This window comes from Amblyomma mixtum, chromosome 3 (genome assembly GCF_055824585.1).
Source record: "Amblyomma mixtum isolate Tamu chromosome 3, ASM5582458v1, whole genome shotgun sequence".
Taxonomy (NCBI): Eukaryota; Metazoa; Arthropoda; class Arachnida; order Ixodida; family Ixodidae; genus Amblyomma; species Amblyomma mixtum.
The window spans coordinates 78311300-78329830 of NC_143014.1; the positions used below are offsets into that span (position 1 = coordinate 78311300).

The following is an 18531-nucleotide window of genomic DNA, read 5'->3' on the forward strand; positions in this document are numbered from 1 at the left end:
GACATTACCTGCAGAGCAGCCTTTGTAAGTAGCACACAAGGGCAATGCTGCCCTACGTAGTGGTGCAAATAAACAAATCACAAACAAGGCCTACACAAGTTTACACTACAATGCAAGCAAAATGACATCACATAAATAATACACCCAAGTTTTACAAATATAACTCAGGGCTCACAAGGATAACACTGCGCAAAGCACTGCTGGTGCCAAACACTGAAGTTTCTTTAGAAGGTGCAAGGGAACTAATTGATGTTATTTGGTTGTTTTGGCATTTGTAGCTTCTTTCTCACAATTCCCAACCCTTTCTAAAGTAGTCATTGTTCTTGTGCACAGAGTTGTTCAAAAGAGATGCTCTGAAAAATACTCGCTTTAAAGCTTAATCTAAAAAAGTAAAAAACAATAGGACAACAAAGGTATACACGCTTTCTGAGGGCCATTAGACTATGATAGCAATAGCTCAATTATTATACACAGCTATAACATAATATACAACCAAGTTCAGTGCTTTATACACAACAATAGTCTTTGCACACTATCATATAAGTTAATCAAACCCAGTTTGGTCTCAGTTTTTGGGTGTCTCAGTATATCCACTTACATGTCTGGTACAAACTGTGTGGATCAGCCTGCATTATCCACAAGGGTAAGAGGCTTGCAGTCAAGCCTCCATGTTTAGAATGTGGTAGTACTGCTAAGCAAAATAAGTTAAAAGATATAGGGCAAGCTGTCTGCCTGGTGTACAGTAACCACTGCATGAGTTGCAAATGAGTATTTTAAGAAAGGTCCTACAAAAAAAAATTTATGCACTTACCAAGTCTATTTGAGTTTAGAAGAGATAAATACTGCTCAAAGCGCCTTTGCTTTGCCTCATCTCTAGCAAATGGCTTCATGGGTCTTCCTGGCTCCGAGGAAGGAACAGATACGGCTGTCTTAGAGGGCGACATTGGCTGAGAAACAGGCTGAGATGGCTGAGAGAGGCTGGAGTTCACAATTCCTTTCACTGTTTCAGCACTGCCAGCATTCTTGATGCTTTCAAGTCTCTCCCGGTCAGCTGGTGACACGAGATCAAAGACAGATCCTGAAAAGAGTGAGATTACTGTAAGACAGAAAATCATGCATTTATGGTATAAGATGTTGTTGCAAGACAAAACAAAAGGCCTTACAAGCGCCAAAAGGTTTGGCTTATCGGTAGTTTGAAGAGACCTAATTCAGCTACAAACGCACACACATAATGAAACCTTTGACTAGCTGAAATGCCACAAAATTTAGAAATTAACTAAACCAATGAGAATAACAGAAGCTTACAGCAAAACAGTAAGCTGAAAAACATTTTGAATACCAGACAGTGAATTATATGCTATTCTTACTAATAAAACAAAATAAAACCTCTTAAAAGCTTTGGAAATGCCTGAGATGAAGTTGCTGTATCCTTACCTGTGTGCTCCGTTTTCTTTTCTTTGCACAAGTCACTTTTAGGTTCCTCAAAACGTCTTCGTTCTCGCCTGGGAGCCTCATGAATAGGTTTAAAGTCTGCAGGGATTTTTGGTGGTGGGTAGAATTTCAACACTGCTCGTGGCTCTTTCGCCAGGTGAAAGCCTTCCATTGTCTTAGTAAGGTCACGTACAGGCTCGCTCCTTCTTCCTGAAAAAAAAACATTTCCACACATTTACAATTGCACTGATATTACCAAACAACAAATATTCACACAGATCACAAGAAAGTAAACAGGCGGATTCATCATAAGTAAACTCTCAGTTGTACGAATGCCAGTTTATCGAATATTTAAGAATAACAAACTTTTTAAAAATCCCCGGCAGTTTTCTTATAGATTCTATGCACAAATGTTTCACTTAAACGAATTTCGGAATAGTGAATATTTCAGTTTAACGAACACGCTCAGAGGACCCAGGCTTATTTTTCCGATCAGTTCAACGAAGTTTTGAGCCCTGCACTGCAGGCGCAACCGATGCCTGCCCTCATCGAACCGCTGCTCCTGCGGCAGTGTAACGTTGCTCGCGCTACAGCGCCCATGGGGCAAGCAGCGGTGCGGAAAAAAAAACGGCAACGAGGCATGGCCTCCGAGATCAATAGTGAAACGCGCAAGTGATCTCGGAGGCCACAAAGAAAATAACATCGCTGGCGTTTACAGCGCCGCCAGAGCAACGCGGCAATGTGTCGCACCACAAACCACGTGGTGTGCCTGTTCTTTTCCGATCGCCTACGCCTAGTCGTGAACGTCGCTTTTTCTTTCTGGTCTCGCCGCTTCCGCGTGTCCACATAAACAACCCACGTGGTGTGTGCTTTTCATTGGCTCCGTTCAGCCTTCAGTTTCAAGTAAAAACGGCAATTCGCGTGCCCACTTTCGAGATGAGTGTGACGAAACGGAAGCGGTTGTCTCTGTCGGACAAGCTGGAAATCCTTCAGCGCCTGGACAAGGGTCAAAGGCAAGTGGACGTTGCAAAGGAGTATGGAATCGCACTGTCGACGTTGTCAACTATAGTTAAACAAAAATCGAAGCTTGAAGGAGAAACTTCAATGAATCCCGCCAGGAAACGACTTTGCACGGGGTATTTCAGAGAAGTGGACGATGCCATTGCAGTATGGCTTCGCGACCTACGCTCCCAAAACATCCCAGTGTCCGGCCCGATGATACAGGGCAAAGCGAAGGAATCTGCTCTACTTCTGGACGTTTGCGGCTTCGAAGCAAGCAGTGGATGGCTCACGCAATTTCGGGATAGGCATGGGATCGTGTGGAAAACGATCTGCGGCGAAAGCAAGGGTGCCGACCAAGAGGCAGCGAGAACCTGGAGGGAAGAAAAACTATGCGATGTCATTATCGGATATTTACCTGACGACGTGTACAACGCGGATGAGACTGGTATGTTTTAACAGACTCTTCCAAACAAAACAATGGCATTCAAGGACGACAGCTGCAAAGGCGGGAAACAATCAAAAGTAAGAATTACTGTACTCTTGTGCTGAAAAGCCAGTGGCACCCACAAGCTCAAGACGCTAGTAATAGGGAAATATGCGAAACCGCGATGTTTTAAAGGTCTCCCTTCACTGCCATGTACCTATAAAAGCAACCAAAAGGCATGGATGACCAGGAATATATTCAGCGAATGGCTCCTGAGCCTGAACGAAGAAATGAGGAATGCAAAGAGAAACATTCTTCTCATAGTAGACAATTGCTCAGCCCACCTTGTTGATGTTCATTTGAGCAATGTGCGTGTCAAATACCTTCCGCCCAACTGCACGGCTGTGCTTCAACCGCTCGACCTGGGCATCATTCAAAATTTGAAGGTGGAGTACCGGCGGCGGCTGGTTCAGCGGATTTTGATCAATCTGAGGATTGGCAGCAATGCCTCCATCAACATCAGGCAGGCGGCCGAGATGGTGACAGGCTCTTGGTGGTCAGTAACTCCGGCTACCATTATAAACTGCTGGCAGAAATCTGGCCTTTCCCCCCTGAGCAATGAATGCGAGCCTGAGGAACAGCGCGACGAGATGATAGACTCCGCGATGTGGACAGAGATCTGTCATCAGCTGGAGGTCGATAGCAATAGTACTTCGTTTGAAGACTATGCACTGTGTGACAGTGCACTGATTACCTGTGCTGGACAGACTGATCTGGAGATTGTTTCCAGTGTTCGTCCAGAGGAAGACGAGTGCGATGAAGAGGAGGCAACTGCAGAGCCAGTTTCAAGCCCTGTAACTCTAGCTGAGGTTGTAGGGTGCATCGGAAAGTTCAGAGACTTTGTGTCTCAACAGCGAGCTGTGCCAGAAGAAGTTTACAAAAACATTGACTCTTTCGACAGTTATGTAACTTCTTGTGCTTTAAATGTACAAGTGCAGAAGAAGATTACTGATTTTTTTTCAAAGTGAGAAAGGCAGCGTTTTAACTGCTATGCACCTTGTATAAGTTGATATGTATAAATTCCATTTCACACTTTTGACACTATGGATGCCATGTCTTATGCTCCATGAATTGCACTTCAAACTTTTGACTCTATATGCCATGTCTTATGTTAGTCTAGTGAATATTCAGTTTAGTGAACTTTCAGTTAAGTGAACTATTTCCTTCGGTCCCTTGAAGTTCACTCAAGTGAGAGTTCACTATAGGTGAAAGTATAAGTTACAATCATATGCTGTAAAGAATATATAAAAATAAAACTACAGTATAGTTGTTGCCAGTAAGATGTAAATTCTATTAAGGCCCACTTGTGACCACAGCATGAACTGAATGGGGTATTCATATGAGGAATTTCACCACTCTCGAGGGTGGAGTGTGCACGTCACAAAAAATGTCACGCCTTTGGGCGCCTGGGTGGGTCTAGCGTGGGCGTCAACGCCCCAGGAGGTGAGAGAGCTTCGCTCAGCAGGCACAAATGCTTCCCGCTTCCATGAGGAGGCAGCCAGCGGCCGATGGCAGAAGCGAATGAGCTCAGATGTGGCATTGGGAGCCCCCTCGCCTCTCCACCATGGGGGCAGGGCAGGGACTTCCACTGACCGGTGGCATCATCAATGCTCCCTCCCTCTACATCCCCCCCATGTGAATCCTGCTAAAGGGAAGCACTCACCAAAATAAAGTCTTGGCCTATATACTTTACACACTCAACTAAGGGCCATGCTCATGTATTAGCCACTCACTCACCCCTCTATCTTAGGAGACAATGATTTGAAAAAAAAAAAAAAATTTACAAAGAGCAACTGCGTTTCACATATGTACAAATTTCATTGTGCTGCATGCTCTCTGAGGAGCTGCCATATTATGACAGCTGCCTGCTGCTATCATTTTAACATTTTCCAGCATGCACCCCTGTGCAGCTGTGTGCCATTTATAATAGAATTCAGATGCTTTTACTACAAGTGGATGGCAACAGCTGATAACGAAGTGACGCCGACAGTCTGTTCGTGGATTTTGAACTCTTGGTGTGCAGTGTTCTCAGGCCCTGTTGTTAAAATCTTAAGCTAAAGGAATTTAGAATGCAACGGAGGGAACCGATGCCTTCATTTACGAGGGCCACGAGGAGCCAGGCCACATGGACACAAACTATCATCAGCAAAAATGAATGAGGTATGTGTTCTGTGGGGGGGGAAAAAAAAAAAAGCTCCAACGCTGCCTTGTGACCACGTCACTTTGTATTATCATGTCCTCATACCTTCATAAATTCCAGGCTATCGGCTTACAGCAATGCGCTGAAACAATTTCTTTTTCGCTCACCCACATGCCATAAATTTTTGCTGCCAATAGAGCCTGGCACACATTTAAATTTTTGACAATCCGCTCCCAACCAATGAAGTGTTCAGAGCACGCATGAGATGCAGCTGATAGGATGAAACCCTTTGTTTGGTGCTTGCAGTCCAAAGGCACCCCTAGTCTTTGCCCAGTGTGAATTGGTGCAACAGAAACAGCCTATGCCACACACATTCCGCGGCTGTCGATGCATTTCGTATGATTCTGGAGACCATTTTTTCTACTTCAGATAGTTGTTACTACAGTCGACAACAACACAGTGGTAGCCAGACAAACTTGAGTCTAGATTCGTGGCGATGCCTAGACGCAAAACGCTTTGCAACTACTCTGTCACACAAAAGAGCATAGCACATAGGTATTTTGTGTACTACGCCTTGGTGCCCACTGCGCCAATGCATACCAGAGAGGAGGAGTGGTGCTGCACACGCAGAGTTCGCGGGTATTTTCCTCCTCACCACAAAAATGCTGTATACTGCATCTATCTTTTATTTTTCCAAGATACATCGCATGCTAGACATAGGCGGGGAGCACGAGGGGAACACTGCTAGTAAGAGCACGTTGTGAATATTTACCAACAGTATGCACAGTTGTGAGTGCAGTTACGTGAGCCTGTATAATGATGCTCTTTCAGAGCAGTAATGATGCACACTGTGCCATAATCCAGTGATAACATCACCCGAACAGTTCAGTGAGTGAAGAACAGGCTGATTTCATCGCATTCGCTATGCATGCGTATGGCTTTTACGGAGGCCATGATGACTGTAGTTTTGCCTGTTTCAACATTATGCTAAGGCATCCACAGCAACCTTGAGCCCAGTGTCCAAAAAAAAAAAGCACATTTTGCTTCGCTGGTGCTTCTGACTACCACTGGAGGTGCATGTTCTATGGCATATTTCAGCATACTAGTTTATATTGGTTCGAATTAGCAAAGAAGAAGTGAGGCATCTAACACTCATCAGCCTAAGTGCTTCCAACTGTAAAGGCCATTCAACCTCTCCTAAAAGCTACATTGGAATTACTGGAAGCCTCTGTGACAGCAGCGATGCAGCAAAACTCAAGGTGAGGTTGGCCTATTAAGCCAGTACTTATGCTTGTGTCTCCTTGCCTACTTGCCATGAAGTGTTATTACGTTTCCTGCAACAGGCATCACTGTTTTTCCACATGGCACCCCAACCACAGCATTTTTATAGTACTGACATCTGAAGCTGTGTGTGGCATCAGACAGTGCTCGACAAAGTGACAACACTGCTCTCTCGTGCGCCCACCCTCGTGCTCATGCTCTGAACTGTACTAGCAGACTGTTGTTTTCGCATACTGCTAATAAGTAATCAATTCTTCAAAGCCCTGAAGGGGCTTCAAAGGGTTCTCCTCTTCAATGAGGGGGAGTAATGCATATTAAACACTACTTAAATGGAGCCAGTTGAGTTTAATTCGTACCTTCAATTGCCGGAAGTGCCCTGTGAGGCTTGTCATCAGGTTCATCAGCCAACTCAAAACTGTACTGAGACATATCTTCACGTGCATAAATGTCACCATCATCCTCTTCAAATGCCCCAACACCAAATGCCTAAAAAGACATAACAGAAAGATAATCTTACTCTCAAAGTGCAAAAACCTGTTTTTCTTCCATGCAATAAAATTACATGACAATCTCAACACAACTTCCTCCAAAAGGTAAAATTTGCCTCAATATAAAAAGTGTTACGCCATGCATGTTAACATAAATACGGTTTTGCACATAGGCTGGCTGACACACAATCCCTAAAAAGAAGCAAAAAGAAAGTGAAGTAGCCTGTATAAGCAGCTAATTTTCTCAATGTGCACATAACAAGTGGCATAGAGAACAGGATGTGCATGACACTTCTAACTTGAACATATGGTGACACACCTGTAACTACACCTGCAAATACCTCTACAAGAAAAAAGGATGGTGCTTTAATCCTCCACATTGTCATCAACATTTCTCTATTGTTTAAAAGGCCTGAATACATTTTAGCACGCACAAAAGAATAAATTTTCAGTTGCCAATTAGGCCCTCAATTTGTGTCACCTTGTGCTGCATTGTACCCTTGTGCTGCATTTTCCATCTTGCGTACTGCAATTGTATTCTGTAGGAAAGGCAAACGCTACTAACTATCTTTAGCAATTTTGAAATTACTATTGCATGAAAAAAAAAAGGCTTTGAAATCAGACAAATTTGAGACAAATATTTCCCCCCATAACAAAATCAGTACACAGTCTTTGGGATCAGTCAGTGCTGACCCTAAAATCACATGTCTGTTTTAAAATTGTGTCAGCCAGGTTCTAGCAGGTCATGGCATGAAGTATACAATGAGGACCGTTAGGCATTAACACTGCATTAATAGGAAGCTTCTGGTCAATGTTTCTTGTAGCTTGCTACGCAGTGCAAAATGTTACCTATTTCTAAACCTGTAAGCAATGACAGTGGCTGGCAGGTTAGCTATGAAAGCAAAGGCTCTGACAAGGACATAATGTAGCTACCTGTCCTGTAATGGCAAGTTTCCGTTTTCCCTTTTCCAGGCTGCACTTCGTTGTTGTAGGCTGGTCAGTATCAATTGGTGCTGACAGCACAGAGTGTTTATCTAGTGGGACATATCCAAGGCCATGCTGGTTGTCTTTGGGCACATACAGCACATCATCTACATCAGCTGGTGCAAAGGTGTGCTCTGCTGCAAACACATCTTCCTCTTCGGATGATTCTGAGCCTGGCGGTAAGGCACAGCCATACACTTTCACAGTCGGCTCTTCCTCAGCCTGTTTTGGCTTGCCACGTTTGACACGTTCTCCAATGCCTTGCCCTTGTCTCCAACCCATGAGATTTAGGAGCTTGACACCAATGCTCTGGCTGTAAAAACCAGAATCATAGCAGCACAAATTGGTAAAATTTGCAATACAGACTAATATTTGCAGCTACATCACAGCCATGTGCCACAGTGCATTCTAAGAAAAGAAAACATGAAAAGAATAGTTGGCTTCAAGCAAACATGCACAACTGTACAACTAGACCCCAGTGGCAAGCCACAGTGGATTGTAAGATAGCAAAACATTTAAGGAGGGATGTGGCTCTTAAATCTATTTTTTATTTATGACACGATCCTTATTGTAATTACCACAAAAGTATGCTTTCTTTATACTATAGAGTATAAATGTGCAAAAAGATTTTGAATAGCTCAACTAGAATATGATCAATAAGGAGTTTTGTGGTTCTAAGTGGGCTTTTCAAATCGTTACAGGCTGTAAAGCAAAAATGTTTATAAGCTATTAGAAATATTTACAGAACTGCATCACCCAAGATGCACTTAATGTAGTGGTGCTGTTTTTACATTTTCCTCACTGAAAAATACATCGCTAAAAAAAAAAAATCTATCAACAGAACACACGAAATGGTTTGGCCGGTAATTTAGCAAAGCAAATAATTAAATTTTACGCATACAATGTAAAATCCAGTAAAAACAGCATCACCACAGAGCTCTACTCCTCTCAAATAAATTTGTACCAAGCTCAATTCAAGTGCCTAAGCCAAACGAGAGGAAAAGCCGATAAGGCAGAGACTGTATTTGTAAAATGGCGAACAGAGATAAAGTGACCTCAACCCCGTGTGCACTTGCTGAGTTGCAGGAAATCATGCAGTGGCAAAATCGCTGTAGGTACCACCGTTGGCTGCGCTGCTCTGATGCCATCTTGGAAGGTGGCAAATGAAAGGGTGTGACACGAGCTTTCAAAGGAAGCAAAATCGTAGCAGTTGATGAATGTCTTCAGAATTGTGACGGCATGAAGCGGAATGTCATTTCAGCTTGTGCTTCGTTTTCGGCCGCACGACTCTCAAGACAATCTTTTTTTTTTGTACCCTGGAATCGTTTTGAGCATGGATATTTTGTGGAAATATAGTTATTTATATAGTATATTTAGTACAAAAAACTGTTTTTATAAAAATCGACTTTGTCCAGATTTTTTGTGATTTCAAGACCCACCCGCATCCCCCCTTAAAGAATATTGGCTTCAAGCAAACACACACAAGGTGCAACGTCTATGTGTCTACTGAAAAGTAAACCTTAAAGTGAGGAAAGAAGGTAAAACGGTGAGCACAAAAAAAAAGGTTGAACGGTCTCACATATCAGCTCCGCCAAATAGCCAACAAGCATACCCCAACCTTTTTCATGGCAGATTTCATATGCTGGAGCAGGCCGTCCACACCAAGGTGGCTGCTGAAGAAATGACTGCTTCAGTGATCACTCAAGGTATAATCGAATCTGTTTCTGAATATGCTTGAATTTGTCCCACCATCAAACACCGTAATAAAAACTTTTATGATTAAGCCAATAATGCATAAAAATTTTTCCAAGCAGTGTAGGTGCTTGAAACGTGCACAATCTTGATTATCTGTTCTGAGTGCTTAGTTAGACAAGATGAGCCTGTACTTTTTTAGGCAAGGTTCACAAAAGTCATCCCTATAGAAACTGGTTGCAATCTGGTATGAACTAAGTGGTCATGGTTAGGGCCCCTAACTTTTTGCGGCTCAAAATTTTAAATTCCATGTACTGAGGACAAAGAATCCGTGAAATTCAGTGGAAGACATCAAGTAATGCTTCAGAATGCACCTCATGCTATATTTGGAACCAAGGTGTGATTATAGTGTAAGATATATATTTTTTTAAGCTTTTCAAAATAGTTAAAGCGACCTTCACAACCACGCTTAAAAGACATCAGGACAAGCCAGCTTTTTAATGATCATGAGGCAAAGTGCGCAGCGAGTGCAAAGAAGCTAGGTGGCCATGGATGTAAAAAGAAGGCGGTGCAGGTCACTGAAAAAGAGAAGGCACTGAGAGAGTTCAGTGGAGCAGGGAAAGCAAAGAGGGGAAAGCAGAGCAGGACTGGGCAGCTCGAAACACCATCGCTCTCGCTGATCATGGTTTCCAGCATCGAGATACACAAAAACAGGAGCATCCACTGATCAAAAAGTTCTGAGTAAAAATATTCTATAGTGTTTCTAACAAGACTACTGCAGAATCGAGCCCCTTAGATGGTCTGTTACGGCGAAAAAATTTCAGGCTTCAAATTCAGTAGTCAGTCTCTTTAAAAACTCGACCAGTGAAAAATATCAGTTCAACAGCAGCGCTTCTAAGACTTAGTTTCCCCGTAAAGCTCTGATGCTGACATCCAAACCTACTAATGAGCGACCCGCACTGTGCACAAAACAGAGCAGCACCACTCCTACCCTTATAGTGGCTCCACTCCTACACTTACAGTGGCTCTACTCATGCACTCAAAGTAGTTCCAAAAGCATGAACTAAGTGGTTCATATTACTGAAAAAAAAAAAATGGCTGAGGAGGAAGCTTCTAGGCCTCCACAATCACTGGTGTAACCTGGCCAATGAACAAAGAAAACACAGTTAGTGCATTCTGTTAACAGTTCCACTGTTCTAGCATCGCAACATTCAGCATCACAAAGATATACTTCAGTGAAATAAGGGAACCCTACCTTACAGGCTTGAAAAGGTTTTTCAGTGGTGGCGAGCCAGGAATGGGGCCATCATGCATGCGTGGTGGGTCTCTCACTCGCTTCCGTTGTTCAGCAAAGTCAGCAAAATCATCTAGCACTTGAACCTTCTTGGGGGCAATTCCAAATTCTCCCAAGTCCTAAATTACAGAAATGAATGAAGATCAGGGGGCAAGACCACTTTCAGCCAAAGTCTTTAGCGAATAAAAACGGTTTAAAACTGGACCCATTTACTAGCGCTAAAAAAACATTTAAAGTTTTTTTGTGGATGGACACAGAACAGCCAGCACTAACAACTGCAATCCGTTGCAGACATGCATTACATTGCTGCACATCGGACACACACAAAGGTTGCATTTGATGTTAGGTTTGGCATAATAGTCTGTTTTATGACCATGTTCACCTCATTCATCTACAATCAGTGAATGTCCAAGATCCATTGAATCCACAATCTACAATATATACAATGAGTAGGCAATGCCAACCTTCTTTTCGTCAATAATTTATAATAAAAACTTGACAACCCAAGCAATTCTAGACCTGTTGTTTAAGTTTGCTTCAGTTTACTTTGCTGAATCTAAAGAGATGGCAAGTCAGGCTAAAGATAAGCTTGCCATAGATCCTTCAACATGATTTTTGATTGGTGGTTCCAACAGCATACAAAACAAAATATTCTGCTTTCAGTTCCCACGCCTTAGGTTACCCTTTCTCTACTCCAAGCACTGTGACTGCAAGACGATGCCACTATGTGACCTTATCATTAGTCAACAATGAGGTCATGAATGCTATCCAAGGGGAAGGACGGAAGAGTTAGATGAACGCTTTTGGTATGAAAAAGCAACTAGGTAATAAGAGGTCTGTACAGCATCAAGGGAAACCAGTGTAGTCACCATTCGTCAAACTAATCTTTTCCAGGCTTTTCTCACATTACAACCTGCAGTTTATTACTAGCAGTTTGTTTTTCTTCTTCATGTAAACAGAAAAGTCCATAGGACATGAACAAAATATAATCCAGGGCATGTTTTAACTTCTCAGTATAAAGTTTAGCTAGTAAAAGTTCCTAATTTATTTTGGGGATCATAGTGTCTTTTTGAGCTTATTAAACAGGAAATTATTTTTGGATGATAAACCAGGGTTATGATGGATAATGTAGCGTAGAGCCCTGGGATGACTTCAATTGCCAAGTTATTTTAGTATACAGGAATTTTAAAATTTTGCCGCCATTTTTTACAGCAAGGTATTGTATCTGTGACTTTGTGCAACAGCAGTACGTCACATGCACTGAACCACAGGGCCATGTGTAAGTGAACAGTGCCAGCCTTCTCTACTCCCTTCGTCCTCCGTCACTGTGCTGTTCTCTTTACAAATGCTTTTCCAACTACCTCAACTTTTTGTTTGTAGGTACTTTTTGTAGCAAAACTGCAGCACATAGGATCACAGCACAGCAAGAACTGCTGTGGCTGGTTGTTCTGTACATTTCAAAGCAATGGGCGTAATGCCAATGGCTTTCCAATGCTGACTTCATAGAGGTATCACATTGGTAGGTGGCTTCAGTTTGGTTTCGTTTTATGTGGTTTTACGTCCCAAAGCGACTCAGGCTATGAGTGACACTGTAGTGGAGGGCTCCGGATAATTTCGACTACCTGAGGTTCTTGACAGTGCACCAACATCGCACAGTACACGGGCCTCTAGCATTTCGCTTCCATCAAAATATGAACGTCGCAGTCGTGATTGAACCCTCATCTTTCGGGTCAGCAGCCAACCACCATAACCACTGAGCCACCGTGGTGGCTTGGTAGATGGCTTCATTTTCAACCACAGAATACAGAAAATTGGACGCACAATCAGCAATGACAAAGGTGAGAATGCTAATAGTCAGTTCATATATGATAGTACTTCTCGTGAGACACGATGGCCACTGAAATATGCCTTAAAGCACACTTACCTCTTCATCCATGAAGTCCTCTGGCCGGGATGCAACATTTTCTGACTTGTTAGACCTTGAGGACTTGTAGGTTGAGGGAGTCCAGCCTTGGTGTTACCACACAGAAGTGTCAAGAACATTACTGACACAAAATGGTCGGCTAAGCACATACTGACAGTATATGATCACCACAGTAGGGTGTTAGTTGATTATAATAAACAAAGAGGCAAACTGAGCTGTACATTTAAGGCGGGGGTCCCATGCTTTCATTGCCACAATGCTTGTACGATCGCTGTGGTGCTCCCACTTATGACAGAACAAGAAGTTTCAGCTCATTAGAAAGATAAATGTAATTACGTTTCAATGGTATGTATTGTCAGTAGCAATAATTATTGGTACAAGTGCAGTGAGCAAGAAATGTGCATAAAGCAATACTTTTGTTCAACTTGCCTGCTTGTGGGAAATTTTTTGGAGAAACAACAGCACCTAAAAGAGGGCTGCTTCTGCAGCATTAAGATGAAACGTTAATCTCAGAAAACGCCGAGCGGTGTTTGCCTTCAGTGGATGACGGAAGCCAACAGACAGCATAGGGGATGCTTTTTTCTGACAATTTTGTGGTGTTAAATTGTTGGAGGTTAACAGTGCAAATATTCAATCCCTTAAAGATAAGTGATAAGAAAGCAGAAGAAAAAACAATCACATGCCGCCGGTTGGATCCGAACCCACGACCTCCGAATTTCGTGTCCGGTGCTCTACCAACAGAGCTATGGTGACGGCTGTCCATTCTCCCGCTTCCGGAGGTATTTATGTGTAATGTAAATGAACCTTGAGCGTCTTCACCAGCACTACCCTTGTCCATCACGGCGGACGTAATGCGTCCTGTATTACCGCGAGTGCCACGTCGGAACGTGGTCGAACAGTGAGGACGGAAGCTGTGTTAGAGCCCTTTTATGCTACTTATGGCATCAAGGCTGCCAGATTCAAGGCCCTCATTAAATTATTAAGCCTACAAGTGAAGGGAAAAGAGGTGCTCGTTATGACATACATGACGGAAGCCAACAGCCACCGAAACCGAGAAGCATAAGGGATGTTTTTTTTCTTCCAATTTTGTGGTGTTAAATTATTGGAGGTTAACAGTGTAAATAAGCAACCACTTAAAGATAATTGATAAGAAAGCAGAAGAAGAAAATAACCACATGCCGCCGGTGGGATCCTAATGAATCCTAATGGATTTCCAATGAACTAAAACTTGCTGTTCTGTCATAAGTGGGAGAATCACAGTGATCGCGCAAACATTGTGACAAATGGCCAGTGGCCGCAAAAGCGCGGGACCCCCGCCTTAATGAGCTCAAAATTGTTAACAAGTGTTGTTAGGCTGGTTGGTGCGGTTGGTTCTCACGGGACAGAAGAATAGGCAATTCTCCCCTCTTCTTGCGTCCCTATGTCTACGGGCTGTTTTCTCCCATCACGTTCTCAAAATTTTGAAGTTACACAAATTACATATTTAAAAGAAAGGTATAACAAGCTTGCTCAGTGGGCAGGTCCAATATTTTAATCTGATTCGCGCTTATTGCCACTCTGTAGACTCCGACGCCAATGCCACTTTTTCTTTTGTTTTTTTTTTTGTTTTTTACGCTTGAACAGAACTCCAGCAGCGGTTGTTCTGTCTGGACGGAACTCTAGTCACATCCTTCCCATAAACGTAAAGCTACAGAAGCTACAAAGCTACAGAAATTTGCCTCCAGCGTTATTAGCACCATACACGGAATACCGAACTCAAAATCTTCGTCCGTCCTTACCTTCCTTTGTTCCAACAGTATTAAAAAATCCAGCTGAAAATCCGCCCGTGAAAGCTCCATGAAACCGGCGCCTCCCTTGAGCATCTCTGACGGTGAGGTCGGGCTGGAACTTCTTCCGGGGGACTTCATCTGGCATGATAGATTACAGGAAACATGTCAAGCATGTGAGTAAAAACCCACATAACGTAAATCGACATATGGGGCAACTAACAACTCGAAACGACAGCATTAGTGGTTTGGGATGAAAATATCACTGGCTATTTGGTCTTTGCTATGCAATATATACAATTCAAAACACACCTTGCTCAAGTTCCTCTAAAGGAGTGCCAATAAATACACATTCTCCTGACATATTAAAGTTCTGCCGAGCAATCAGCGGCAGCACGGCCAGATAAAATTTAAAAGACCATAAGATTCTCCAACACAACGCAAATACGCTATCTCAAACTACAGGGCGCCGCCATTTTTAACACAACCAGAGCATTGTAGCCAGATCGTAAAGTAGTCGATCGCCAAAGCAGACAAGTGGCACAATAAGCCTGCATTCATTGCGCAGAACAACTCGGAGAACTGCAGTTACGCCACAATATAATCCGAATGCCGTTGCTGATTTTCTTTGAGGTAACCAAGTTCTTTTTTTCGAGTTCTCCGTAAAATTTAAATATCCTCGCTCGAAGCCTAATTTGTCCCAATGTCTTCAGGACATGCAACACATTGATAAATATCATGAAAGAGGAAAGATTTTTACAGTTGTCCTCCACAGATTTTCAAGATTTTTAGGATTATTATCACTTATCTCACCTTCACTGCTATCTGCGCATGCGCGACGGACATGCGGATAGGCGCGTCGTCTGCTTCCCACAGCGCTGCAGCTCCAAAGGAAGGAAGGAAGGAAGGAAGGAAGGAAGGAAGGAAGGAAGGAAGGAAGGAAGGAAGGAAGGAAGGAAGGAAGGAAGGAAGGAAGGAAGGAAGGAAGGAAGGAAGGAAGGAAGGAAGGAAGGAAGGAAGGAAGGAAGGAAGGAAGGAAGGAAGGAAGGAAGGAAGGAAGGAAGGAAGGAAGGAAGGAAGGAAGGAAGGAAGGAAGGAAGGAAGGAAGGAAGGAAGGAAGGAAGGAAGGAAGGAAGGAAGGAAGGAAGGAAGGAAGGAAGGAAGGAAGGAAGGAAGGAAGGAAGGAAGGAAGGAAGGAAGGAAGGAAGGAAGGAAGGAAGGAAGGAAGGAAGGAAGGAAGGAAGGAAGGAAGGAAGGAAGGAAGGAAGGAAGGAAGGAAGGAAGGAAGGAAGGAAGGAAGGAAGGAAGGAAGGAAGGAAGGAAGGAAGGAAGGAAGGAAGGAAGGAAGGAAGGAAGGAAGGAAGGAAGGAAGGAAGGAAGGAAGGAAGGAAGGAAGGAAGGAAGGAAGGAAGGAAGGAAGGAAGGAAGGAAGGAAGGAAGGAAGGAAGGAAGGAAGGAAGGAAGGAAGGAAGGAAGGAAGGAAGGAAGGAAGGAAGGAAGGAAGGAAGGAAGGAAGGAAGGAAGGAAGGAAGGAAGGAAGGAAGGAAGGAAGGAAGGAAGGAAGGAAGGAAGGAAGGAAGGAAGGAAGGAAGGAAGGAAGGAAGGAAGGAAGGAAGGAAGGAAGGAAGGAAGGAAGGAAGGAAGGAAGGAAGGAAGGAAGGAAGGAAGGAAGGAAGGAAGGAAGGAAGGAAGGAAGGAAGGAAGGAAGGAAGGAAGGAAGGAAGGAAGGAAGGAAGGAAGGAAGGAAGGAAGGAAGGAAGGAAGGAAGGAAGGAAGGAAGGAAGGAAGGAAGGAAGGAAGGAAGGAAGGAAGGAAGGAAGGAAGGAAGGAAGGAAGGAAGGAAGGAAGGAAGGAAGGAAGGAAGGAAGGAAGGAAGGAAGGAAGGAAGGAAGGAAGGAAGGAAGGGGAGAGAGGGAGGGAGGTACGGACGTTCTGAGGACATCCTCAAATGGTCAGAACGTCCTCATCCCGAACAACATTCTGAGTACATTTTGAGTGCATCACGAACAAGCGTCCTCATGAGGATGTCCTCAGTTTGTACTTTGCTAGACGACTTGAGGATGAAAGTTCTTCAAACGTCCTGCAAACGTCCTATCGCTGACCAATATTGTGGCACTGAACTAAGTTAAAACAAGCTTTATTCGTCGCACTCGGCTTTCATTAATTAAAAACTGCTGGTTTATTAAAAGATATCTGTGTACAATAGCGTTATAATGAAAAAAATCATTGTGACTGTAGAAAATATGTGCCTTGAGGAGATGTCTTAAGATTTTTTGGCTTTTAAACCTGTTCTTTTGCACTGCATGATTCTGATGGGGTTAGACTGTCTAGATTTTGGGGCCATTCGTCCAGGTGGATCTTGCACTGAGGTGGCAGAGCAGTGGCTGCACCCGGTGTGATGGCCAGCGCATCTTCCCCTCCCCCTTCTCTTCCAGTCACGGTGCTATCGCAGTTTTTCGCTTCAGTGTCGAGCTCGCTCCATACAATATGACACATAATTCAATAAACAATTGCATGAAAAACCCACTTGTGAATATATTTTCATGTTCATATTAGCAGGGCCAGAAAAACAAAACGTCTGAAATTTGCTTTTTAATTAAAGGCGCATTAATAATAAACACAATCATCTTTTGAAGACATAGGTGACTGTGGCGATTGACAGTACGAAAAGAATCGCAAATACTCTGTGAGCACTTAAAAGGTTTACTATAACATGAGTGGGAAAAGGTAGGAAGAGTTAAAACGACAACCGGCCAAGGACTATTTCAAGATATACAAAATCACTGAATTGATATCTGCAAGGATAACTACAAAGAAACCAACAATCAACTGATGCAAACACCTTCTCAGCATATGAAAACGCGTGTACTCACTAAGCAGGAATGATAAAGGATCACTGAAGTGGCGAATGGTGCATGGCCCAGTCGGGCATACAGACAACAACTGGATTTATGGCCGTTGGAATAAGCAAGAACAAAAAGGCAGCCATTCAAGAGAGTTTAGACTGATACCGGAAGAAAGCTTAATTAAATTGCAAGAATTACAAGGAAACATTATTCATTACTGCAGAACAAACACTTTTATAACGTCTAGTGAGTCGCGTACTCCAGAATGTTGAAACATTTCTGGACAGGTAAAGACCAGCACTTCAGTCCGATTAAAGCACTGGAAGTGACGGGATGGCAATTGTAGTTAAGTGTGGGCTAGACAGATATCAAGGCATTTCGAACTTCGTACAATGGAAGCATTAAGGGTTCCCAACTCTATCTAAAGAAATTTAGTGCGCCAATTTTAGTTGGAAAGATTACAGGAACAGCCGTTTAGAATGCAGGAAGCGTTTTATTACTAAAACACATGCCACAGAAGACGATGACTAAAGGAATGTCTGCTTCAATAACGAAGGCATTGCGGCAGAAATTCAAGCGAAATGCCATGTGAAGTTGACAGAAAATGCGTCGTGCTGTAACGAGTTCCAGTTTCGTTTTTCCTGCGCGCCACCTTCATCGGGAGGCACTGGGCGCCTCTTCTCAAACGCCTTCTCTCTCACTTGCATGCTCTCTCTTTCTTACATCTCCCGCGCACGGTTTCGTTGTTTCGTCTTGGCACTTGGTGAACGAATTCTCTCACGCAGTGTTTGTACGGAGCAAAAAAAAAAGGCAATAATTTATTTTTTTTCTTTCTCATCGTGAGGGCCGCAAAGATGCTGATCGTTCCTTCAACTGCGATGTTTTTTTGCTAGTTTGATTTCAACAGATAATACTGCAAGAACTGATGTCAAGGATTGCAGATGTCAAGTTATTTTATAAAGGTTGCAAATTAGAATCCCCTACCGTCTCATGACACCCCAGGCAAGGATAACCTGAGGAACGTTTCAACGTCTAGGGAAAACGTTATGCAAGGTGAGAAAATACAACTGAAGGATGAATGTCAATAAGTGCAATGCTCACCGATGCTTGGCCTCATCCAGATCAATAAATGCCACTTTCAGGTGTCTAAACGCCAAGGTATTTCTGCTTAAAGTGCGCTCTCAAACTAATCAGAGAAG

At 43.2% G+C, this 18531-nt stretch overlaps 1 protein-coding gene across 1 annotated transcript in view; it reads right to left on the reverse strand.

Annotated features, from left to right (window-relative positions):
• Positions 1-15035, reverse strand: part of LOC149350704 (G patch domain-containing protein 1) — a 41089-nt gene extending 26054 nt beyond the window's left edge. Inside the window, exons 1-8 of the mRNA XM_089579817.1 lie at positions 14799-15035; positions 14499-14627; positions 12721-12806; positions 10758-10915; positions 7760-8123; positions 6695-6824; positions 1435-1641; positions 812-1078 (exon numbers count right to left, since the gene is read on the reverse strand). Of these exons, the coding sequence (XP_089435943.1) occupies positions 812-1078; positions 1435-1641; positions 6695-6824; positions 7760-8123; positions 10758-10915; positions 12721-12806; positions 14499-14627; positions 14799-14850 (1393 nt within the window). The 5' untranslated portion in view covers positions 14851-15035. The remainder of the gene's footprint in view (positions 1-811; positions 1079-1434; positions 1642-6694; positions 6825-7759; positions 8124-10757; positions 10916-12720; positions 12807-14498; positions 14628-14798) is intronic.
• Between the last annotated feature and the right edge of the window lie 3496 nt (positions 15036-18531).